This window comes from Heterobasidion irregulare (genome assembly GCF_000320585.1).
Source record: "Heterobasidion irregulare TC 32-1 unplaced genomic scaffold scaffold_13, whole genome shotgun sequence".
Lineage (NCBI taxonomy): Eukaryota > Fungi > Basidiomycota > Agaricomycetes > Russulales > Bondarzewiaceae > Heterobasidion > Heterobasidion irregulare.
This window is the reverse complement of record NW_009258209.1, coordinates 456,442-479,396: the sequence shown is the minus strand read 5'-3', so window position 1 is coordinate 479,396 and position 22,955 is coordinate 456,442. Positions and strand designations below refer to the sequence as shown.

The following is a 22,955-nucleotide window of genomic DNA, read 5'->3' as shown; positions in this document are numbered from 1 at the left end:
AACCACTTGTGTCCCGCCAACATGCGCCAGCCCTTCGCATCTGCCGCCGGCTGCTCAAAAAGGAAATGACTTTGGCAAAAGCACGCATCTGTAAGCTCCCCAAGCTATATCGCCCTCACGACCTCACGCTTGACTCACTCTGCTCCAATATGCCGCGTACCCTCGCCATTAGGGTGCAATATCACCCAGGATCAAAGTGGTCTCTCGTAGAATCCTTTGACACCAACGCAGATAAAGTATTGATACCTCTACGAAAAGACTTTACTGCAATCGGTCTGGGGAGCCAGCAACCGAAGAAACAAAATGTGTTCAAGTCTAGAACGCCGGGGGCATTGGAGTTGTTTTGGACAAACGCAAACGCAGGTGTATGTACTTTACGTTTGCTCTGCCCTTCTGCACACCCTTGATGGGAGCAGCTGAACAGCTCATCATAGTTTGTATCTATGTTTAGAAGAAAGTTCGACTTGTTGAGCTCAGAGAGATTGGTTGCTTGTTCAATGTACGCTTCTCAACGGATACATAAACCTACTGGTGATGATTCTGACATTTTACTACCAACACAGCGCCATGATGCAACTGTGCGTATCTCGCGTATTCAGTTTCATTCTCATCGCTAACATACGCCCGGTACACCGCAAACTAGCTATGACCTCCCCCATGCTGATACGAGAACGATCCCCTCCACATACCGACCTATCAAAATGAAAGCTTCCAAGGGAAGACCCATTCTTCTCGCGTCATCTCGGGATGCTCTTTCTGCTAGTACATCTGCTACCCCATCAGGGTCTATTCTCTCTGCTAGCACCTCTTCCAGCTCTATTGCGCCACTCACTATCCCTTCCACCAGCACATCTACTAGCCTTGCTACACCCCGGGACACTACCTCTGCTACAAGTAAACCTTTTCTTTCGTCCACATCTGAAAAACGTGGTGTAATCACCCCACCTGTTCAGGGCTTGCCCATCTCTCATACACAACAATCTCAATTGAGCGCTAATGTTGACGTGGGCTCTTCATCCAAACCGGATATTTCTCGGGTTGCTATTTCCTCTCTTCCCTCAACAAATATCGCGTCATCGTCTTTATCGAGTCCTCTCCCACAGAAACTGCCGCCGGAAACCGATAGTACGATAGCAGTCCTTCTAAAGGAGCTAGAGGCGAGCAAGCGAGAAATTCGCCAGGAGAGAGCCCAGCGCGAAATATTGTCACGAGCCTTCAGGGAGCGGGAGAAGGCATTAATAGTAGAGTTGAACAAGCAACAGGAGCAAAAGGCGCAGTCCGAGATCCAGGCCGGTGAGAATGAGAAGCTGAGGACGACTCATGTGGCTATCTTGAATCGACTGAACAACATCGGGGGGCATGGTTCTCAAGAAGACATATTTGGTGCGCTGACAGCTCCTTGCCCGTCATCTATCCTGACGAGCGTTGCGTTCTTCAGCTGCTCTTGCTTCGGTCGAATCTCAATTCGCAGATGGTACTGCCCAACTCCACGCCATGAAGGCCGCTTTGGAAGCCGAGGTCGACGCAAGACGTCTGGCTGAGAAGCGATTAGAGCAAGAGCAGGCAAGGCATGTCAGAGTCATCAAGGATATCGAAAAGGAGCAGAGAGAGCCGTTCATTGTTCCTGCATTGCTAGAGGCATTTGTGAGCCTGTCAAAATTGACAGAGAGCGCGGTTCAAGCAGGGGCGCGGTAGGTGCAGTAGAGTGAGTTTATTCTTATCTTCGTCTGTATCTTTGTGAGTTCTATCTGCTGCTTCAATTCATCGTTGGCCTCACCAACCCAACCTTGGAGATTCGTGACTGGGTGTACTGTACCCTACGTATTGTGGGAATTGTATGATGTGAGATGACTCGAAGCGATCTACATAATTCGGGGCATGTCGTCGGCAATCCATCAAGCATGATTTAATACACAATTGCAGATCTTCCCTGATACGTACACATCCTCCGTCACTCGATTCTATACCCAGTCGCATGGCGTACAAGGCTAGTAGCCGACACCGATCAGATAGTCTGCGAGGCCTTCCACGACGGGGGTGGCCTCGCCAGCCTGGATAGGAGCGATGTATTCTGCTACGAGAATAGCTTGCTTGGTCTTCACGAGGATCGCACCGTCCGCCTACAGGCGCATGATGTCGTTCCGAAGAGTCGAAGAGGTTGTAAGACATCTAGCGGCAGGGTGTGTAGATGCGTAAAATGACGTACCTGCTTCTTGCCATACACACTACGGTCATTTGCAACCAGTGTGAAGAACTTCTGCCCCGCGAGACGGAAGCCGTTGGCTTGCGCCTGGTCGGGATGCGAGAACGCAGCAACGGCGGCTTTTTGCTCGTCCACAGATAGCTATCGTGATGATCAATCCAACAATCCAAGCCCTGCAATCACAAAGGGCGGCGAGGAGCACGCACAGTGTATCCAGCAGATGTCGCCCACACGCCGCCTTGCAGTCCAAGGATCGCTGCCTTGGCAATCTTGCCACTGCCAACTAGGTTGCTGTCGACATACGCTGTATCGGTCAGGACGCGATGCAGATGTCATGCCCAGTCAGACTCGAATTCTGGCGGGAGGCAAGAGAGGCGAGCTACCTTGCCAAGACATCGTCAGAGAGAAAATAGGGAAATGAAACGATACGTGAGATGTGGGAGAGAGTGGACGATGGAGACAGGAGAGGCTCAGATGATGGAGAAAAGGCGGGCTGCACTTGCATCGGAGATCGCCATCAGATATAGCAATCGACTGCCGGTCTGTGACTTTGCGGCATTTTGCTCCAAAATCCCTCATAAATGGCACTAGGTCTGCAGCTTTTTTGGCTATTTTCCTCGAGGCCCCTCATAGATCAAGTATCACAATATACGATCGAGATAGAAAAATGAAGTCATATTAATCTTATTATAACCTAACAGGGCTTGCAGAGCAGCGTACCCGGCATGCTGTCGGTCTGACGTCTTTCAGGCTCAGGCTCTCACGTGGCCAGGCATCGAGCAAACATCTTTGTACAATATTGGGCACGCTTCACAATGATGAAGCAAATCGAAGCAGTAAACGAATACGTGGAAAATAGTGATAAGGTAACAAGGGACAGCCTCAGTCAACTCGAGTCCCACATCAAGTCAAGCAGTGGCACTGAGAGATCTTTCGCGAGAGCCATGGCAACATCGTAAGAAATACCACATTTGAACGTTGGGGGACCGTCCAATTTGTCTGACGGGGAGGTTCGATGCAAGAGCCTGGCTGTAGACAGCTCGACCACCTAGATGGAGGGACGCAAAGAGAATCAGACAAAGGAAACTGGCGATATGCGGAAAAGAATCCGACCGCTCCGTAGACATGCACTCTTCCCAGCTCAAGCTCCGTCTCCTCACCAGGTACACCTGATAGGTACTCTGGCTCCTGTGGTCGTGAATCGTAATCATACTCCTCGAGGAGAATACCGAGGATAGCCAAAAGGCGGTCTAGAGGAAACGTCATGGGCCCTAGCAGCCGCTGAGCAATCTTCAAGAGATGGAGAACTGAAGTGTCAGCCGAATGATAAACAGCACGGATTCAAAGCTTTGCACCTTTGCCGGTCCGCTCTTTCCTGCGCTCTTACGCGTCCCACCACCTTTCTTACGCTTTCGCCTATCGTCCACGCCCCTGCCGAACATCCGCAAGTCCGATTTTGGTGGGTTCGTCGATGCGAGGAAGGCTGCCACTAAGATGAACTTGGACATTCGAGGCAGAAACTGCACTGCCACGTCCGTGTCGAACTCGGCCGCCACGTCTCCTCCGCCATCTCGTGTCTTCCCCTTATCTTTGCGCGGGCTCGATGGGACTGATCTTCCGGGATCCAACGCGCCCGGTTCTGGCATATTTGCATTGGCCCAGTCCTTTGCGTTCGTCAGGCGCGGATACAGTGCTTCTAGGGCCACAGTGAGCGAGGGAGTGAAGTAGCGCAGGAGGCGCATGCGTGCGTCTTCGCTGGGGGGCTCGAGCGGAAGGTCGGCATCAGGGTCGTCTTCGCGAAGAGCTGCGAGATCCCGAGCGTGCGCTTTTAGGACTGGTTGAACGAATCCTGGCCAACGCGCAGCCGCGATGTAGGCCAGCTCGCGAGGGTCGTTGGTGAAGGGAGAGCAGACGCTGTAGAGTGCCTGAGCGAAATGGGCGTAGAGCGGTGCGAGAGACGGGTTGTATACATCGCTGTCGGACGAAGCGGCAGCTGAGAAGTAAGAATTGAGCAGTTGGATGGTGGCTATTCAAAAGGTCGATGTCAGTGCGATGCACTCCAGAGAGCCAAAAGAGCGAGCCTTGTTTCGTGGGAGGCGGAATGACCATTCGATATGGGTCCAATGAGGCCCCGAGAGGGGGTTTCATGTCGTCCCATGGGGCTTCAGAGATGAAGATCGTCGTGATGTCGACTTGAGACTATGAAGACTTGAGCGCAAACACAAAAGAAGCGGAGGGCGATCTCACCGATTCTGCCAGGCGTGTCAGAGGCACTATGAGCTCTGGCAAGTTGCTCTTCAATCTCTCGGCCTTCTCCACGACCAAGATCATCCTGACATCTTCGTTCGCAACCTTCGCCTTCACCTTTCCCTTTCCGTTTCTTTCCTTGGCATTCTCTTTCGCTGCCGACGCTAGAAGCTCTGTCCTGAGCGCGCGCAGCCCGTGCATGAACCCGTCGAAGCTGTCGTTATACCGCAGAGAGCCGCCTGCAGCTGGCCAGTTCTCACACCCTTCCTCCCACTGTGGGCGCCACTTCGCGAGCCTGTTCAACGCGGTGTCATAGAGCAGACGGGGCGTGAAGCACGTGATCGCGTTCACCTGCGCGAACACAAGTCGGGGCGCACCGTCCTCCGGGTCGAATGCGGAAGGGTCGAATGCGGAGATCGACTGTAGGGCGGTTTCGACGAGGGAACAAGTGATGCCAGCTGTTGTTGGATCATGGACATACACAAAAAGTGGAGGGTATGTCGTGATAAGTGTCACCAGGTGGGACGTGAAGATCTCGTTCCCAGGGTACTCGTTGGACAAGTCGCGGACAATGTCTTCGAGATGATCCTGGTAGTTGGCCATTTGGCTGAATATTCAGAGCATATTTGAGTTCGGAGAGCCTCTTTCTGAGCGAAATTGATCGGACACTGACTGTTACGCGTGGGGGAAACACTATGGCCAAAGGTTCGAACTACAGATCAAGCACTTGTTTTGGGATGTGTGGGTTGTTCGTGAACTCCGTCGTACACCAGATCGGTGATAACTTAGGCTGTCTGGAGATAATATTCAACCTTGTAGTGTATAAGAGGATGGAATCAGTGTGGCACTCGCGTGCGCACTAGATCCGACGCGCCTGTCGATGAAGACCGTGGGAACCAACCCCATACATGACTTTGTCCTCTCTCATCGCGGCTATCTTTTTCGCTCTGTCAAGTCTGCTCACTGTCTGCTCCGCTCTGCAAAAAAAGTTTCAAATCACACGAGGGGATGCCAGCTAAACGCGGAATTAGAATTAACCAACATATCAAGCATAATAGATGTAAGTCATGTGCACCGCAACGAAGTCCGTATAGTAGTGGTATCGTGAACAAAGTCCCCTCCATTAAATCAACAGATCATACAATATTTTCCGAAATCCTCGTGGAGGACACCAAGCCGTGCGCTTCCACCGCAACTAGTCGTATCGATCCGAGAGAAAGACTTGAAGAGACGAGCTGACACAAAACGAATTATCTGAGACAGCAGATGGGACAGCGATCGATGGAGATCACAATGAGCCACAAAGGACCACTGACCGGCCTCTTTCCTCTTCGCCTTCACCTTGCAATGGCCTCATCCTTACCTCCTGCGTCTCTTTGCTCTCCCCTCTCCCGCCATTGCATCTATTCGCTCGCCTATCCCGTGCGCGGTCCTCCTGTGTGTGACCAAACTCGAGCGATTCGAATATTCCTTGTCACATTCAGGATAATCGCAGGGGAAATCTTTCGGCGGCAACACTGTATAACCATTCAGCACCAAGACACGCTTTGTGTGTGTCTGCCTTCGTTCATGTGTGGTGAGTTCTCTTTTCGTGCGGAAGCCGAGAATGCAGATATGGCAGTTGAACGAGCCGGAATTGTACGGTGTCTGGCCATAACGTATTGGAATGGGAGGCAAGAGGTGTGCCCGTTCCCGAGCCACGAGCAGCATCTCTAGAGTGATGCTGACCATCGAGACCGATGGAATGGAGAGCGTAGCAGAGTACGACGTTGACGGGGCAGGGTGTGATACCAGTGGCGCAGTGAACGTCATTCCTTGGACACCATACATTGGCCCGTTGATATGCCGAGTCGTATCGGCAGAAGTTGGCATCGGGATGGAGGGGAAGGTCATTTGGCCGACGTGAAAGGACTGTTGGGCTGCGTACGACGCGGAAGATCCTGACGAGGGAGAAGAGGGCAGCGTTGAAGTCTGAGACAATGTCGAAGCAGAGAACGCAGTCGGCTGGCCGACAAGCGAGGTCTGTGTTGGGAAAGGCCCTTGGCTCCATAGCTGTACATTGACGGGAGCGGAATCAGCGGCCTGGAAATCCTTCTTGAAGCTGGAGGCTCCTGTTGTGTGGTTATGTGGTTTGAGGGCAATGCCCTCGCTATCTTCGTAGGCTTCAATGAGCCTGCTAGGTCCTGCTTGTGGCTGGGCAAGCGGATGGATCCTTTCCGCCTCGCGCATGACTTCCAATATACTGCTTTTAGGACGACCACAGTTTTCACTGGTCTCGTCCGCTTTCCGTTTCGTTCCTGCAATGCGCGAAACCGCATCTGATTCTTTAAAGAGTAGCGGGAAAGCAGTGGCAGGGGTGGATGGAGGGTCAGGTGCCACCTCTGTGCATCCTGATCCAGAATTGTGCGTCAGCGTCGGCGTGGTACGAATCACAGTGGCAGCAAGTGGAGAGTGGGGCCAGGATCGGGCACCCACCTAGTGTGCTGGGGAGAGGCACTGGTATAGTGGCCCGAAGCGAGGATATCTCATCAGGCCTTTGCGAGGCATTTGCGAAGGTGAAGAGAGTTGTGGTAACAGGGAGCTCTGTACTTGGATGTGGCATGTCCTCTACAGGCTTGTCCTATTTCCTCGAGAGGTCAGTGCTGCACTCGCTATCCTCGACGGTATGATAGACTTACCTTTGAATCTGTGGCAGGCAGGACCGGACTCGTAACATTCTCTACAATGGCTGTCGGACTTTGAGGGATGGTGGCGGCAGAAGTGGAAACCTCGGGTGGAATCTGACTGCTCAACCAGTCACATCCCCAGACTATGATATCGTACCATTCGGCGAAAGGTCCGTCAGAAGATGACATGGTATAGATGGAGTGTATGTAAGATGGGGAACTCGGGAGTGGGTGAGTAGTGAGAGGTCAAAGTGCTTTCCTTCCCTCTTCGCCGTCGATTTATAAACTTCTCGCAGAGAGGCTGGACAAAGAGGCGGGAGTCTCCGAGCTTCGTAATGTGGTTTCTCCACGTTGGGGCTGTGGCACTGAAGGGTGGCGTTCACGGATCTCTTTGACCTTCATGAGCCGACCGGACGGCGCTCCTTCTTTGACGTTGGACGCCAGCAGGCCAAGCGCTACAGATCGATCGTGATCGGGCATTGCTTCAACTTCCGAGCTGTTTGTGGCGAACGCTTTGTCTCAGATCTGGACCAGCCAGGGCTTTTGAATGTATCCGGTGTTTACGTATGGCGCGCCGGCGGAGTGTGTGGCATTTCTGTTGGCGCTTTTTGTTGGCAAGTTGCTTGTGCGTTTTCTTAATCAGTGTACTCACGCTCACTTGCAGGGTGCGGACATTGACAGACGCTCGATGCAACGCATGTATCGCCGATTGCCACAGCGCCAACAGCCATACTTGACAACACTCGGATTCCATAGTAATCATACTCGTTTGAACACCGTCTCTATCTTTTGAATATATCATCGTGATGTTCTTTCCATTGCGCGGGACGCTACTTGCAATGGCTCAGGTAGTATATGTAGCCTAGGAAGAACAGCCTCACACGCCATATGTTCTTCGTCACACCGTTCACAATCGACAACCTACCCAAGCAGATAAGTATTGTGTTGCCTCACCGATTCAACGAAAGGCCAACATCCGACGCGAGCAATTGATAAATTAGGGTAGTAGTGTACTAGACATCCGAGTCTTCTATGTGATTCATAACCTGCTTCTTCTGCTATTTAGGCCGCCGCGCTGATGGCCTCCCCTCCGGCAAACGGATAGTCGATGTAACCTACAGGGTCTTCAGGTGTATAGAACGTCTCACGGTTGTATGGCGTGAGTGGGATGTTCTCCTTGAGGCGACGCGGCAAATCGGGCTGAAGCACAAACATATGCATCCATCAGCACCCGTCCGCCAAAGACAACAAGGAACACTTACGTTCGAGATGAAATACCGGCCGTACGCGATGAGCCCGCCCTTCTCATCCGCAGTTTTGATCGCGTCTTCGCGCGTGAACCCGCCCGCAGCGATGTACACCCGTGGGCCCCAGATCTCGCGGAGGAAGTCGTTCGACTCGCCCTCCTGTGCCTCGCGGTCGGCGATGCCGGCCAAGCGCGGCTCGACGACGTGGATGTAGCCGAAGTTGGGGTGCTCGTCGCGGATGCGCGTGACAAGACGCGAGAACGTGGGGACCGGGTCGCTCATGCGCATGTCTGAGTGCACGCCCACAGTCAGACACAGTTGCGCTTCTCAGATAGAATAAAATTGGTGTTACTCACCTTGCCACGGGTTCCAGGGGCTAAGGCGGATACCGACCTTCTGTGGCCCGACAGCCTTGGACACGGCATCGATGACCTCGAGCGCAAAGCGCGTCCTGTTCTCGATCGACCCGCCGTACTCGTCTGTGCGGTTGTTCGAGTTGTCTTGGATGAACTGGTCCACGAGGTAACCGTGCGCGCCGTGGATCTCGACACCATCGAACCCGGCCTTGTGGACTGCGTTCGAGGCCGCAGTCGCGTAGAACTGGACAAACTCCTTGATCTCTGCGATGGTCAGGGCGCGCGGTGCACGGTCACGGTCTGAGAGCTTGACGCTGCCTGCGCCGATATATGAGAAGCTCGGGTCCTCCTCGGCGAGCGCCTCTACGGACGCGGCGCGGCCCAGGGCCCAGAGCTGCAAGTATATGAAGGAACCCTGCTCGTGCACGGCGTTCGTGATCTGATGAACATGCCGTTATCAATGGAAGTGATACTCCAGGAAAAGAACGCGGATATTCACCTTTTTCCAGCGCTTTATCTGCTCCTCTGACCAGATGCCAGGAATATGCTTTCCGCCACCTGCACGGCCGGTGACGAACACGCCCTCCGAGACGAGGAGGGTTCCGGGAACACTGGCGCGCTGCTTATAGTACTCCACGGCGATGTCTTCCTGCTCGTGCTTCAGGTTCGCCCTGAACCGCGTCAAAGGCGCCATGATAATGCGATGCTGGAGAGTGATATCGCCAACTTTAATGGGCTGGAAGAGTTTCGAGGACGACATGATGATAAAGATAGAGAAGGAGAAGGATGGGGACGAAGGGCGAAAGAAGTATGGACTGCCGAGTTCCGTATGTTCGCCCTTTTATTGCTCGCGCGACGAGATCTTCCAGATTCTTCGTGAGGTAATTGGCCCATGCGAGATCCTGACTGATCCATAGGGAGAATTTTTTCCACGAAGTTTTCGAGGTAGCCTGGAGCGCAGCTGAGTAAGTCGCCGAGGTGACGAGACTGGAGCCAGGTCATGTATCGGTGCGTAATCCCCCCCGGCCAGAAGGTGACATGTCGAATATACCAGACCATGCATTTCTTCTACTTCGTAGCCTTTGACGAGCATTGGAAAACTCAAGACACAGTAGCTTGTAGACAATGGATGGAGTTGGAGAGGAAGCATCGGGACACTATCGGGACCGACGCCGGCAATAAGATTGCCGACGGCAGCCGGGCAAATGAAAGGATGGCGTTTTGTTGAAAATGGCTTATAAAAGCTTACAGAGCTCGATCTGTGACGACAGTCATTGCCCTCTACAAGTCTTGATAGTACGACCGGAGGTGATTGGGAGTCCGACTGAGCCATGGAGGTGCATTCCAATACGCAAGAGAGGAAACGAGACTAGACGAGACTCGGCCGAGTGGATGCGGCGCACTGCTGCTTGACTAATGACGTTAGCGATACCAAACCTCCCGATCTTATGGACGCCGTCGACAAGACCAAGAATAAGGCATCGAGGCTTGGCATTTTGCGCAAGCCAGGTAAGCACACAAGATTTGCAGGATGCTTCAGGAGGGACAAACAATCGGGCGTAAATGTGCACTGGGAGTACAAGGGAATTCGCGCCGGGGACAGATTGGGAGCAAATACCGTGCCAAGACGGGGTTTCATTGAGATTCATCCTCTGATCCCACGCCGGTCTATATTTGTCTTACATTGGCATTTTAAAAATCGAAGCGAAAAAGACATCTTGTTTTTGCGAGGAGTTGACGTTGATTTCTATATGTCTGTGCCAGCGCGCAGAATCTGGGCAGACGTGGAATGAGCGACGAAAAATGCGGCTCCCTGTGGACCAACTCTGACCCACCAATATCGCTGACAGAGCACGCAATCCCATTGGCTGGAGAAACCCGATGTCTGATCGGGTATCGGCTGGGGTGGTCAGCTCCGCGGGTTCTCGCGCCCTTGCGTTCACAGATCCTCTTGGTGCTCGACGCTTCAGCTCGCTTCAGACCAGCCCACCGCGTTTTTCACAGACATCCTTGACGCGTTTCATGCCGTAACCCTCACGGTCCCGAAAATCCATGTTTCCGTGTCGAACGGCCGATGCGCATCTCGGTATACATGGTTAGCTTGACCTGGAGATCCGTTGGGGATCAGCTGGACATCGATATGGTCTCTCACGTCTCTGCCCTTACCATAAACTCCGGCGGACTGAGACATTTCCGTCGTCGATTCATTCTCTCTCCTTGGCTGCAGCTGGTTGAACCGTTTACCGTCGCTGCGAGGTCGCGCGGATTGGCTGGCGAGAACTTGGGGTGGACATTCATGGACCTCTCTGGCGTTTTTCTGCGATACTTGTCGGTCCTTTTTGAATGGTCGAGCACGGCGCCCGAAGACGAGGATAAGTACTCGTGGATATCGGGACCTGGATTGACCTCCTGACAAGGTTTTCATGCGCGTTCATGATGGAGTATGGAGAAGCACCTTTATTCCCATTGGTGACGAAGCAGCCCTGAATGTCTCATTTTCACCTGTGGACCCCGTGGGGAAGCCGGGGGTGTGTGCCCAGATTGGCAACTCCGGAGGTCCGAGATGCCTCATCTGGACGGTTCGTGTCTAATTGAACTCTATTGAACTCTGCTGGCCGGGCGATCGTCTCTGCTGATCGAAAAGTCCATACGATATTGACGGTCAGAAGCCCCACCTGTGGTCATCTCATGAATCCTATTTAAACTCGGTCGTCCGAGGCACCACCGCTTTTTGCTCCTTGTCCTTTGTCCGCAAAGCACTCCCGCCCATCCGACCGCCATGTCTACACGCGTCGTCCCTCTCAAGCTCGCCAGACTCATTTCTCTGTTTCTGGCGTTCGCGTTTGGCACCATCGGTGGGTCCGTGGGATTGAACGGGTTGATCAAGTACGTCCTCTTGGTCAAACAAAGGTCGACGGGTCCGCATAAACTTACCTCTGCACGATCCCACCTCAGATCCAACCAGTCCAAGTCCAGCCTGAGGAAAGTTCTGCCTGCGGGGATTACTGTCGCCATCGGTATCAATGGTGTGTTCTTCCCACCGCAGAGCCTCCCCACACCGTACTGAGAATGGATTCGCATCGGCCTCTTTCCCATCGCCCTGTCAACTGTTCTTGTTCCTGGTCAGATGTCTACCATTCCGGCGTCGTTCTCACGACCGTCTGCACCCTCATCGCGGTTCTCTCCACCCTATTCATCCTCCTCACGCTCTGGTCCAGCACTCAACGCGCCGCCAGCGCGTCGGGAAAGCCAGATCTCGCGACGCGGACGCTGCCCCTCCAGTCGATCGTGCTCGGGTTCTGCAGTGTCTGGCTATTCGCAACCATCATCCCTTTCACGGATTTCTTCGCAAACCGTGCGGCGAATATTGCCGCGTTTCTAAATGGCGTGCAGTTGCCCCCCGCCGCGGTCAGCGCGGCGCAGCAGTCGCTAGGGGCCACGTCGGTATACCATAAACTCTATTATTGTGAGTGCATTTCGGCCCTAGCCTGACTCGGGACGCGTTCTTTTTCGCGCGTGCGCGCGGGGATTAAAGGCTGACTGATGTTCAATGTGTCGATAGTGCGTCTGGTCGCTGTACTGCCATGGTTCACATTCCTCTTCTCTTCGATCGCCGCGGCCGTGCTGTTTTTGGCCGCACGCCGTAGTAGGACCCTTACGGAGCAGCACCAGCCCGCGACAGACGTATCCGAAAAACAACAAATTGAGACGGAGGCTTAGAGCCACACATTCAACGACGATGTCACGCTATTCTACGCCTTTCATAACCTGTTTGTTAGATGGTGATGCATATACCGGGGCCCCTCTTCGATTTGTCAAATATGTTCATAATGTTTTCACGCGAGTAGTATCACGTCTTTCCACGAAGCTTCTCGTTTTTCTTCTTCTTCTCACTATTGTCCTGTATTGGCTTCGCTTAGCTCAATCGAGTTTGTTGTTTTTCTTACCCTCTAATCGACGTGTGGTGTGTTGGCTATAAATTACACGCTATCACACGCGCGACCTTCTTTTCCCCGACATTCCTGTGTGATCGAACGTGGCTCCGACGTTTACGTTGAACGAATTCCATCGATGACTCTTGGTCTATTATCCTACTGACTCTAGAGAACGGCCCGCGGAACGGGACCGAGTCAACTCCGTTTGTCATTTTGCTAGATCGGTGTCGGTGCTGTCGCAGGGGCTAGCGACTCCGAGAGTCCCACCTGACCACCCAGGTTTGATATAATATCGCTCGACGCTGTCAACCATGGCCCGTGTTTTTCGTGCGCAGTCCGTCATTGGGACCTTGGGCCCCACGAGCATGCAGTACAGTGGTCAGCGGGCTGCTTGCATTTGTGCATCTTGCAGGGTTGCATGTAGCGGCGCACATCCGGCGCCGTTTTGTTTTTGGTTTGTATAGCCAAGGACAGCCAATTGCAGCGGAGTGCGGACGTATCAAATCGGTCCGGTTGACAAGGGAGATAGCGTCCAACGTCCAAGATCGATGAAATAGAAGAGATGTGACAATTCTACAATACAACTCCACACATGCCCCATGATGTCCTGTTCCACAGACAGATAAGCTTCGCAAAAAATTCAATCAATCGAAGTTCAAGCCTCCATCGACGAGGATCTGTCGAGCGGTAAACGTCTATTAGGCATGCCTCACACAAAGAAAGGAAAAGAAGAATCCACTCACAGTTTGGCCTGATGAGATCGGACACACAGATGAGAATCAGCTAGGCATGCACCAATTTGCTCAGACAGACGGTAGGTAAAGACACGAACCGTGGACGAAGCTGGCGCCTTTTGAGGCCAGGTAAGAGACGAGGTGGGCGACGTCTGTTGGCGTGCCGAGGCGCGCGACAGGAGGCGCGGTGCCCATCTACGTGATCCAAGTCGAGTCGAGTAGATCCGGTAGAGCGGTCAGCACGCCAGAGCTCTGTGAACGAAAGACGCTTGAAGATGTGTGCTTACATCGTTAAGGGTATCCGCAGACTGTCCTGTCAACCTCTCACGCACAGAGTTCATGTCTTCCGCCGTCGCTTTCACTGCAGAAAAAGCGGCCTAGTTAGTATGAGGGCGTTGAGATTTTTTTCGAAGCGAGATATTTACGCATTGGGGTCATGATGGCTCCTGGGGCGTATGCATTGACGGTGATTCCGAATCTTCCAAGTTCGGCAGCTAAGTTTTCAAGTTACAATATTAGCCGGTGATACCGACGTGAATGACAAATGAATCGTTACCTGCGCTCTGCGTCAAGCCACGGACCGCGAATTTGCTGGCTGAGTAGACATCGACCAATGGCATGGCTGAAATAAACTTAGTTAGATAGCGACTGTTATATACACAGCTTGAAAACCCACCTTTCTTTCCAGCACCGGAAGAAGCACCTACGGAGATATGGGGATTGCGGTCAGCGATACAGTTCAGTATGTCGAGTCGAGATCGATGCTCACCAATCAGACGGCCGCCACGACCTTGCGCGATCATTTGCTTTGCACCGTGCTTGTAGCACAGGAACACGCTCCGGGCATTGATACGCATAACACGGTCGAAGTCCTCGACCGTCGCTACAATGCGTAATGTCAATTAAATTTCCGAGGCGGACGCGCGTTGACAACATACTCTCGAGGAGTGATTTGACGTAGGTGATACCAGCATTGGCGACCAGCTGAACAGATCGCGTGCGATCAGCGGGGAGGCGCTCACAGACGCATCAAATACTCACGACATCCAAGCTCCCAAGGGTATCCACGACGCTTTTCACCATCGCCTCGACCTCCGGCTCGTTCGAAACGTCGGCGTACACGATATGCGATCGCCGGCCTTTCGCCTCGATCTCTTTCTTGACCTCCTCGATATCCTTCGCGCTGGACGCGTTGAGGTCGTTCACTGCCACGTCGAAGCCATCCGCCGCAAGCCGCAGCGCGATCTCACGGCCGATCCCACGAGCAGCGCCCGTCACCAATGCGACACCTAGAGTTGAGGAGGACATATCGATGTGAAGAAATAATCAGGAGAGGAGAATTTAGAGCAGGTTTGAGGCAGATTCAAGTTGGAAGAGGCTATCAGGTATCTACGAATGCCGTGCACCATCGTGTCCATCGTATATATACGACGCTTGATCTTCCTGGTGATTCGGCGCTAAGGTAGATGTTTTATTGATGGAAACAAAGTCCTCCGTTGCTGACATAACGATAGATCTCATCCTGTTTGTAACTGCTGTAAGTAAGTAGTGCCTTGATATGCATACTAGGGTATGCCGCATTGTCGATAAGCTTGTTGAAGTGCCTAAGTCGTTGAGACGGATCATAAGGTCAGCTCCGTACGAGTACGAGTCCTTGTTGTAAGTTTGTTCTGATGACGGCATGTTCGTCTGTGGGTCCTCCGCACAAATCGGGACCAAACGTCCACATTCAGGGTCTGTTGATGGTGTGAATGTTTGAGACTGAGATCTTTAATGAGCCCGGAGTGCCTCTCGATAGACGATCGTAAGGCTGATGCACAGCGTGAAGCGACGCAGATGTTTTTGGTTACGTATAGGGCACTACTAGCTCCAGAAAACCGCCGACTCGGTCGCGGACTTCATTGGTATGTGAAGCATGGACGGCGGCGGCGAAGCGTGTGCTGCTAAATCAATTGGGTGACCTGGGGTACGCGCCATCTGAAGTATTACTGAGTCTTTGGTACGTGGAACATTACGCCTGATCAGAAATATATGACACCAGGCTCTCACCAAGATTATGATAATGAATAACGATAAGCCCTTGCGAGATCCTACAACCGCGGAATCAATGGATCAGGTCATAGACAGCACTTATGACCGAACGATAGCCTTTCGCGCATTGGTTCAGTTATGTTCGCGCCCATGAAAAGGCTTCAACATACGCACAATTTGCAAACATCTCCACAATAAAGTTAATTAGATACTACATGCTGACTGAATACATGATCATATAACTCCTGGTGAAAGATGATCAACGTGAGTATCCGGGCCATTAGCGGGAACTGCACACCTGTCTATCATTGACCACGACTTGGCAGCTCTGTGCGCCGTCCTGCTGCCATCTACAGAGAAATGCCATATCATGCTTCTCGCTTTGCACTGGTGGGGAAATCGTTTCAGATATCCTCATATTCGCGCCACCGGATTGGCGCTGCGCAGGCTCTTCTGGATCAATGTCTTCGGCCAATACTGGCGAAGCCTCTCTTGTGGAGTGTACGCTGCTGTGGCCGCTGGAGCTCTCCTCGTCGGAAGATGAGCTATTGCGTCGGCTCGGCGCATAATCATCGTCATCATCGTCGCTGTCATCATTGACCACCATTGCCGCTACTGCCTTGCCCTTGCCCTTCGGATTAGATGCTGCAATTAAAAGCTTGTTCTTCCCTTCAACCCTCTCAACCCTTCTCTCTAGCCTCTTGATCTGCTTTTCCGCAGCATGAAGCTCGTCGTTCATTTCATCCACCTCCGCCTCGCGCTCCTCCAGAGCCGCGCGCAGTCGCTCATTTTCTTTCCTCAACTCAGGCTCCATAGCCGCCCGCCAGCGAACCTCGTCATTCGTCCTCCGGTCCTTCTCCTTCAAAAGCTCGGCGAGCGCCTTGAACCTGCGTAGCTCATCCTCGAGCTTCTTTACCCGCGACTCGTACGCCGTGCGCACCATCTTCACACCGGTTGACGCCTGTGACTCAGCGACCTTCGTGCGCTCCACGAGCTCATGGTTCTCCGTACGCACAGCACTCACAAACGTCGATGCAGATCGGTACTGCTCGCGAAAGAAATCCACGTCGCGTTGCGCGGCTGCGTGAGACGCCTGGAGCGTAGACAACTCTGATTGCACTGATGATCGCTCTGTGCTCCAGGCGGCGCGTTCGGTGGCCCATGAAGCACGTTCGCTCGCCAGGAGAGCCTCTACCTCCGGGAGCCGCTTATCACTGTCTGAGACCGGTGCAGGAACGATGTCCGTCTGAACCGCGATGGACGACTGTGCTTCATGTTCTCGCTGCAGCTGCGCCTCCAGGATGTGCCGCTTCGCCTGCTCAGACTGCGCGAAGGCGACAGCTTCTGCATACCGCTCACGTAGGTCGGCGGTCTCGCGTTCGACGCGTGTGAGCTCCTCAGACTTCTGGTGCAGGACACTGAGTGCGGCGTCGAGTCGAGCCTGGGTTGGTTCGATGTGGGCAGAATCGCCCTGACTTTGACTCTGACTTTCGTTGGAGACGACCTTGGACGAGGCGGTCCCAGGAAGGATCTCTTCTCGAGGTATGTTCTAAAAGGGCGTATAAGTTTAATTTCAAACGAATCAGATAGCAATAGCAATCTTTTTACCTTGTTCGCCGATGGCGCATCCGCATCATCATTCAACGATCTCTCCACATCGATTTCATCCTCAATCCCGGCTTCTTCTTGATCTTCTACGCCTCCGCTCAGGTCCACATACTTGTCCTCCATCTCCTGCACAACGTCATCCGACGCTTGTGGGAAGCTGGTCTGCATGGGCGGTTCTGTCTCCGGTGATTCCACCTCGGGCATCATTGGCTCGTTTTGACTCTGAGTGTTATTCAACAATGCCCTCAAAGCCTCGTCCAGCTTCGCGTTCCCTCCCTTGGACTCTGCCTTATCCTTGACCTTTCCGAGCGTCTTGGAGAAAGGAAAGAACGTGAGCGCAGCGGGCTTCCGCGCGAATTCCGTCCAGTCCATCTTCGCTCTGAACCCTGGACCCGCCGGATTCTGGCCTTTTGCTCGAAGATTCGAGGGTCCCTGTCCTCGCGAAGTAGGCAGCCGGCCTCTGCCCTTCGAGTAGTCCGCAGCCCTATTGGAGCCGGACTCTCCCCACTCGCGCAGACTCAATTCAGGCGGGGGAGGCTTGGTCGGCGAGCTGAACTGCTCGATCGAGCTCGGCGGGCCGTCGTCGTGGTTTCGTGGGAGATGGCGCGCGAATACCGAGGGCGAGATCTGTGGGATAGGTCGGAGCGGTTTTTGCGGTTTTTTGAAAGTGGTGGTCTTGTGCGCCGGGGAAGAACGCTGGTCATGTGATGGGCTGCCGTCATCGTCGGCCACCAGTGAGGCAGTTGATCGTTGCACAGTTGGCTCCTGTTGTTGCGAGAGATCGTCAGAATCAGAGAGAGAATGCGGTTTTTCGTTGCGATGGGTGATTGGATTGAGGTCAATTGGCTGGCTTTCTTCTTCCTCTTCTGCCATGAGGGGCGTTGAGGAGTGGGGCTTCGATGGGAGGGCCAGCTCCGCACGGAAGCTGTCCTCTTCCATTTCTGGGTCCTCTGCTGGCGGTTGTGATGACTGCTCTGAGGGATCAGGATATGACAGGGCTTGGGATTCCTCCTCCTCTTCTTCACGTGAAGACACAATTTGAGACTGAGTCAACGGCGGATGGTGATGGGGAGATGTCGGGAAGGGCTTTGAATGGCCATTGGTAGGCTGAGCGTCGGGCTTACCAGGTCGTTTTCCCGATTTTTTGGAGATGCGCCCTAAGGATTTGCGGGGAGGCCCGAATTTCATAACTTCTGGAAATATTCATCGAACGCGTTTAATGTGACCTGCAGATGTGAAGAAGCGAAAGTGATATACGCACCCTGAGTCTGGCCCTTTCCCTTCGCATTGGGAGTGCCCTCTTCGATGTCATCGTCGGATACCAGGAGGGGTAGCTTGGGCTTAAGGCGTGACGGACCTGGTAGAGGCCCTTCCTCGATCTTGATCTCAGCTTCCTCTGTATCCTGCTCTGAGAAGAGTTCAACAGTTGCAACCCGTTGTTTCTTATGTGGAGGGCCGGTATCGTTCAAAGGAGCGATCGTGGAAGTGCGCCTTCGCTTGGTCGTCTTCGGCAGCGCTTGATCGCGGTCCAAGCGCGTCGTTGACGAGCTGGCGCGAGCATTCGGTTCAGGGGAGTGGGTGGCACGCGATTGAAGCAACTGTCGACGCGGTGCATTGGCACTCGCTGAGGCTGATGTTGATCTGGACGCGCGCGAGGAACGAGACTTTGACTTGCTCGCTCCTGAAGCCTTGCTTGCGCTCGACTTCTTTCCTGTCAATTCGTGAATGGAATCGTCAGCGGAACAAGTCAAGGGCTGCACTATTGAAAACATACGCTGCTTTGCCGCTTTCTTCCTTTTCCATTCCGCTACCAAATCGTCCGTGCAGTCTGCGCGCGGAACCCAGTCCTGTGGCCACGGTCTCCCTGTCTCGGGATTGATCCCAGCCCACTTGATTTTATACATGCCCTTCTTCTCGTCAGTGATGGCAAGGACCGTCCAGAGCAGCTCCTGGTCGTTTGACTGAGGGACAAAGTGTTCTTGGGATGAGGGTTCATCGTCACTCGAAACCATTTCGACGATGTCCTTGCTGTTTCGATCAGGATATTGAACATGTTGACATTCCCACGCAGAATGAAGATACTTTATGTTTATTACGTAAATATTCCGAGCATTGAGAATAACGAGCCAGATAAAGCCACAAATGGTTCAGTTCTTCTCAAGAAACCCAAGATTGGATCCGACTGACTCCCACGCGTCCAAAGCCTTCGTGATTCTCCCGATCTTAGCTCTAACATCGCTCATCGCGTCCTCGCCGAGGAATAACCACAGTGGCCACTCTGATGGCTCTTCCTCTCCTTGAGCCTGATCCTTCTTCACATCGTTTACCCGTCCTTCGCCTTTCACGACGTCAACAACTACATCCATACCCCTCATGGGATCCCCCTGGTTCGGTCTTGTCACGAGCGTTGTCAGTCTCTTCTCCGTGTCCGCTCGAAGGCGCTCGTAGCCGGGTAGTGGATCGCCGACGATAGTTGGCGGGTAGATGCCTGGCGTTCTGAAAGAGCCTGGAGCGACTATCAGCACGCGGATGTTGAAGGGCTGCAATTCGGCCGCCAGGGTCTCTCCGTATGCTGGTTAAAAAAGATTAGTTCAGCATCGAGGACATATTGTAAAAAGGTAAAAATGTACAGTGGACGGCCGCTTTTGATGCCGAATAGAGTCCTGGAAACGGTCAGTCGGTTGGCCAGAATGAAGTTTGACTATGTCAACTAAGCTTACCGACACCCTGCAACACAATCAGAAAATTTTGGTTCAGTGACATAATGCGCCCCCAATGAAGAGATACTTACAGCAAATTCGTTCCGCCAGGCAGAACGGCTGCCAATTATGACGATCGTGCCGCGCATGCGCTCCCGCAAATATGGAAGTACAGCGTTGGTAACATTCAAGACACCAAAAAAATTCGTTTGCATCTGTTGCATCATCGTTTCGCACCTGTACATCATGGCGGTCGTCGTCACCGTCGTCAGCATCTCGGTTTCGAACGAATCCATTTCGGGTGGAACCTACCCTCCCTCTTCAGTGAGGGCCATGATCCCAAGCCCAGCGTTGTTCACGAGGACGTCGACGGGACCCCACTTCTTCACTGCGCTGTCGATTTTCCCTTTGATCTGAGAATACGGCTCGGTCACGTCCATTTCGAGAACATTCACGCGTGAGCTCTCATCGTCGGAGAAGACATTGGACAACTTGGAGGGTGTCCGCACGGCGGCTATGACGCGGTCGCCGCGCGCAAGGACGCGTTTAGTCAAGGCAAGGCCAAGTCCTGACGATGCACCTGGTTGGCGTGAACGTCACAGATGTTGATAATGGCACTTTCGACACAATAGGTTGAAAGACGTACCCGTAATCAACCACATTTGCGAAGTAGAGCTCATCGCTCGAAGGGGAGCTGAGAACATTATATCAAAACGTTTGAAGAAGAAGTGCGAGGTAAAAGCAAAAGACCAGTTTCTGGGGGCGTCAGGATTCTGTTCAAGTGAACTTACAAGACCAGGCGGTGTTCCCTTGCTTATATACCGTGCTCTACGACAGTCGCGGTCCTTAGTTCTCAGGCGCAATGTTGTCAGGGCTGGCAGCCAAATCGGAAATGCTCAAGTTGGTGGGATGGGGAATGAACGTGAAGCGGAATGAGAGCACACCGAATTCTTTGAGTCATGCTGATAAGGATCCGTACGTTCCCACTGATCTAAGTGCCGATCCTCAGCGCTCGCGCAGTGGAGCCCGCTAATTATTAGGAAAGTGTGCTGACACACATAGCATTCGTACGCTCGGTCATATACTGACTGACACGGCGACACGTCTTTGCGAGCGACGCTCTGCGACCCTGTCTATGTACATCGGAGTATGGTCTCCACTGGAATGAAGGGTGGCGCGAGTTTTTTCTCCTTGGGGCCTGTCCTGGTATGGAATGGGCGGCGTGTCTTGCAAAGCTGTCGGTGTCGTTGACTATCATTCCAACTTCCGGGCCATTCTGAGATACCGGAGATTGCACACGTGCCACCAGGACTGAGGGGTTTATTTGTGTTGACATCGGAGGAAAGGCAATAAAAAAAGGCATCGAGGTTGTTTGCAGGGTTGGAAGGAGTGGCAAAGAGAGCAGACGCACTGAAATATCAAATGACGTGCGCATCGTTCAGCACGCACGCAATCACATTAATCGCACTACAGCTTGACCGCTACCCATCACGACCACTGCTATCTTGAACAATCCTCTACGATCCCCTCTATATGATAATTATATGATCCCTCTTGCGGAATCGCGTTTCCTTGTGCCCGCCGCAATGAAATTCAAACAAGCAGAAGTCTTCGTACCTGCTTTGCTCTCGTTTGTCTGCGATGGAGATCAAGGCCCAGGAGGTGTCGGCGAAATTCGACATGTTCTGAGCAGCGCGCGCAGGCTTGTGCAGGCCGTCTGACTCGAGTTGAGAAGAACAGAATAGACCTTGCATCTATTGGCAAGCTTGATTCACAGCGAATGTGGTATGTCGATGTTAGCTTTTACTCTGTTGCTAAACTCCCAACAGTCTTCACCGCCGAATTCGACTCTTTCCCATCAATATCCACCATGGTCCACAAGCCTTACCGTCAGCGCCAGACACGTCTGGACCTGACTTTTCACACTGGATCTGACACCTACTTAACTGGTCACACCCTTGGGTGAGATTTGAGTCCGTGGTTCTTCTGGTGATAGTCGAAAGAGCACAGTCCACGAGGCGATCTGGCGCAATCCATATGCTGTCCTGTGTCTGGATCTGAGTCGGCTGAAGGCTCGGGCTTGAGTGACTTTTGAAGACTTTCTTTGTAGGCGATTGGGCGATTCGGCATTACGCACCTCTTGCCTTCGCCGATTTAGCCTGATGGAGATGCAGAGAGGTGCAGTAGGGTGCAGTCGAGACGTTGTAACTTATTCGATGTTGTAAGTATCTGCAAATAAACTACCGGTTACTGCATGGGCCAACGGCGTCCATATGGACACTGAGATACGAGACTGAACGAGGCCCATTTCTCCACCAGCCTCCATCATACGGACCTGATCGGAGATACGATGGGGCATGGAATATGCGGAAAAGAGCTTTGGAATTGAAGGTGGAAAGGTAAGCCTGTATACGTCTGCACATTGATAGCGAGCGCTTTAGTCTCATTCCAAGACCGTTCACCTTCATGCGTTCGGGGTTCGGGAGGGGGTTGGTCGAGCCTAGCGAGCGCTTGAAATGGCAGCATTTTGGAGACTGGCGAAAGCTAGCGTGTAACGCAATATGGCATATGTGTCATATCGTTTCGGAGCTGTATGTTTGTTCGGATCACGGCGTCACCTACGGGCTGCACGACTGCTGCACGACAACGTGCATTCAGGAGTATACATGGATCGTAAGCGGCTATACTTAGACGATCACTTACTAGCTTACTGACGCGCTAAGCTCCAGAGCCGATGGAATTGTCGACATCGACATGTCGAGCGTGTGTGTGTGATCAAAAATATCATAAAACAGATCACAGCTCTCGGCGCTCAATACCTCAGCTTCAGCGCTCAGGCCACGTCGCATCGCACACTTCAAACATCGTTTTAAGGTTGCATACTTTACATAACTGCCTATCTTCGACATCGTCGACCCCTATGTCATTATGTATCCTAAGAGCGTCTAGTATTACTAGCTGTCCCAGAAACAGACGAAAGCCCGGCGCGTTTCGCCAAGTCAGTAAAAGATGGGATCAGCGGATCAGCAGTGGACAACATCCAGCATTATCCGTGCCCAGGCACGTCCGACCTGGCTCTCCTCGTTCCTGACCACTGCAATCATCCTCTCCATCACCATCCATCATGTACACCAACGGGCGCAGTAACATAATCTTCGGCTGGGTGAGCTTTAAGGGCAGATAACGTCAGGTTTGATTTCCAGAATTCGAGCGAGCTGAAATTACTGCG

The 22,955-nt window shown here is 52.9% G+C and overlaps 10 protein-coding genes across 10 annotated transcripts; 3 read left to right on the top strand and 7 right to left on the bottom strand.

The window, feature by feature from the left end:
• Positions 1-567: 567 nt before the first annotated feature.
• HETIRDRAFT_164565 (uncharacterized protein) lies at positions 568-1,695 on the top strand (the record flags this gene model as incomplete). The annotated part of the gene is made up of 3 exons (XM_009554422.1): positions 568-578; positions 644-1,383; positions 1,439-1,695. 3 exons carry the CDS (start codon positions 568-570, stop codon positions 1,693-1,695), a joined length of 1,008 nt encoding a protein of 335 aa, XP_009552717.1.
• Positions 1,696-1,788: 93 nt separating this feature from the next.
• Positions 1,789-2,698, bottom strand: HETIRDRAFT_412476 (uncharacterized protein). Its single transcript, XM_009554421.1, has 4 exons — positions 2,587-2,698; positions 2,410-2,507; positions 2,207-2,344; positions 1,789-2,120 (listed from the first exon to the last, which is right to left on the bottom strand). The coding sequence occupies exons 1-4, from the start codon at positions 2,597-2,599 to the stop codon at positions 1,989-1,991; spliced, it is 381 nt and encodes a 126-aa protein (XP_009552716.1). The 5' UTR covers positions 2,600-2,698; the 3' UTR covers positions 1,789-1,988.
• A 391-nt stretch (positions 2,699-3,089) lies between these two features.
• On the bottom strand, positions 3,090-5,053 carry HETIRDRAFT_423004 (uncharacterized protein; the record flags this gene model as incomplete). The annotated part of the gene is made up of 5 exons (XM_009554420.1): positions 3,090-3,251; positions 3,317-3,493; positions 3,559-4,229; positions 4,285-4,402; positions 4,451-5,053. The coding sequence occupies 5 exons, from the start codon at positions 5,051-5,053 to the stop codon at positions 3,090-3,092; spliced, it is 1,731 nt and encodes a 576-aa protein (XP_009552715.1).
• Positions 5,054-5,809: 756 nt separating this feature from the next.
• HETIRDRAFT_423003 (uncharacterized protein) lies at positions 5,810-7,305 on the bottom strand (the record flags this gene model as incomplete). The annotated part of the gene is made up of 3 exons (XM_009554419.1): positions 5,810-6,840; positions 6,926-7,070; positions 7,129-7,305. The coding sequence occupies 3 exons, from the start codon at positions 7,303-7,305 to the stop codon at positions 5,810-5,812; spliced, it is 1,353 nt and encodes a 450-aa protein (XP_009552714.1).
• A 778-nt stretch (positions 7,306-8,083) lies between these two features.
• Positions 8,084-9,517, bottom strand: HETIRDRAFT_442505 (uncharacterized protein). The gene is made up of 4 exons (XM_009554418.1): positions 9,219-9,517; positions 8,720-9,158; positions 8,379-8,653; positions 8,084-8,316 (listed from the first exon to the last, which is right to left on the bottom strand). The coding sequence occupies exons 1-4, from the start codon at positions 9,477-9,479 to the stop codon at positions 8,179-8,181; spliced, it is 1,113 nt and encodes a 370-aa protein (XP_009552713.1). The 5' UTR covers positions 9,480-9,517; the 3' UTR covers positions 8,084-8,178.
• Positions 9,518-11,452: 1,935 nt separating this feature from the next.
• HETIRDRAFT_442504 (uncharacterized protein) lies at positions 11,453-12,671 on the top strand. Its single transcript, XM_009554417.1, has 4 exons — positions 11,453-11,605; positions 11,675-11,745; positions 11,847-12,185; positions 12,282-12,671. The coding sequence occupies exons 1-4, from the start codon at positions 11,499-11,501 to the stop codon at positions 12,437-12,439; spliced, it is 675 nt and encodes a 224-aa protein (XP_009552712.1). The 5' UTR covers positions 11,453-11,498; the 3' UTR covers positions 12,440-12,671.
• Positions 12,672-13,175: 504 nt separating this feature from the next.
• On the bottom strand, positions 13,176-14,775 carry HETIRDRAFT_446909 (uncharacterized protein). Its single transcript, XM_009554416.1, has 10 exons — positions 14,430-14,775; positions 14,327-14,372; positions 14,158-14,271; positions 14,065-14,091; positions 13,945-14,010; positions 13,814-13,882; positions 13,676-13,749; positions 13,487-13,583; positions 13,398-13,405; positions 13,176-13,331 (listed from the first exon to the last, which is right to left on the bottom strand). The coding sequence occupies exons 1-10, from the start codon at positions 14,694-14,696 to the stop codon at positions 13,299-13,301; spliced, it is 801 nt and encodes a 266-aa protein (XP_009552711.1). The 5' UTR covers positions 14,697-14,775; the 3' UTR covers positions 13,176-13,298.
• A 421-nt stretch (positions 14,776-15,196) lies between these two features.
• HETIRDRAFT_481973 (uncharacterized protein) lies at positions 15,197-16,638 on the bottom strand. The gene is made up of 3 exons (XM_009554415.1): positions 15,718-16,638; positions 15,594-15,664; positions 15,197-15,536 (listed from the first exon to the last, which is right to left on the bottom strand). The coding sequence occupies exons 1-2, from the start codon at positions 16,360-16,362 to the stop codon at positions 15,620-15,622; spliced, it is 690 nt and encodes a 229-aa protein (XP_009552710.1). The 5' UTR covers positions 16,363-16,638; the 3' UTR covers positions 15,197-15,536; positions 15,594-15,619.
• A 2,536-nt stretch (positions 16,639-19,174) lies between these two features.
• HETIRDRAFT_331537 (uncharacterized protein) lies at positions 19,175-20,307 on the bottom strand (the record flags this gene model as incomplete). The annotated part of the gene is made up of 5 exons (XM_009554414.1): positions 19,175-19,318; positions 19,355-19,599; positions 19,658-19,690; positions 19,815-19,963; positions 20,039-20,307. Coding segments are annotated over 5 exons (840 nt in total), but the record flags the coding sequence as incomplete, so codon positions are not given.
• Positions 20,308-22,090: 1,783 nt separating this feature from the next.
• Positions 22,091-22,599, top strand: HETIRDRAFT_422996 (uncharacterized protein; the record flags this gene model as incomplete). The annotated part of the gene is made up of 3 exons (XM_009554413.1): positions 22,091-22,125; positions 22,180-22,399; positions 22,456-22,599. The coding sequence occupies 3 exons, from the start codon at positions 22,091-22,093 to the stop codon at positions 22,597-22,599; spliced, it is 399 nt and encodes a 132-aa protein (XP_009552708.1).
• Positions 22,600-22,955: the final 356 nt, after the last annotated feature.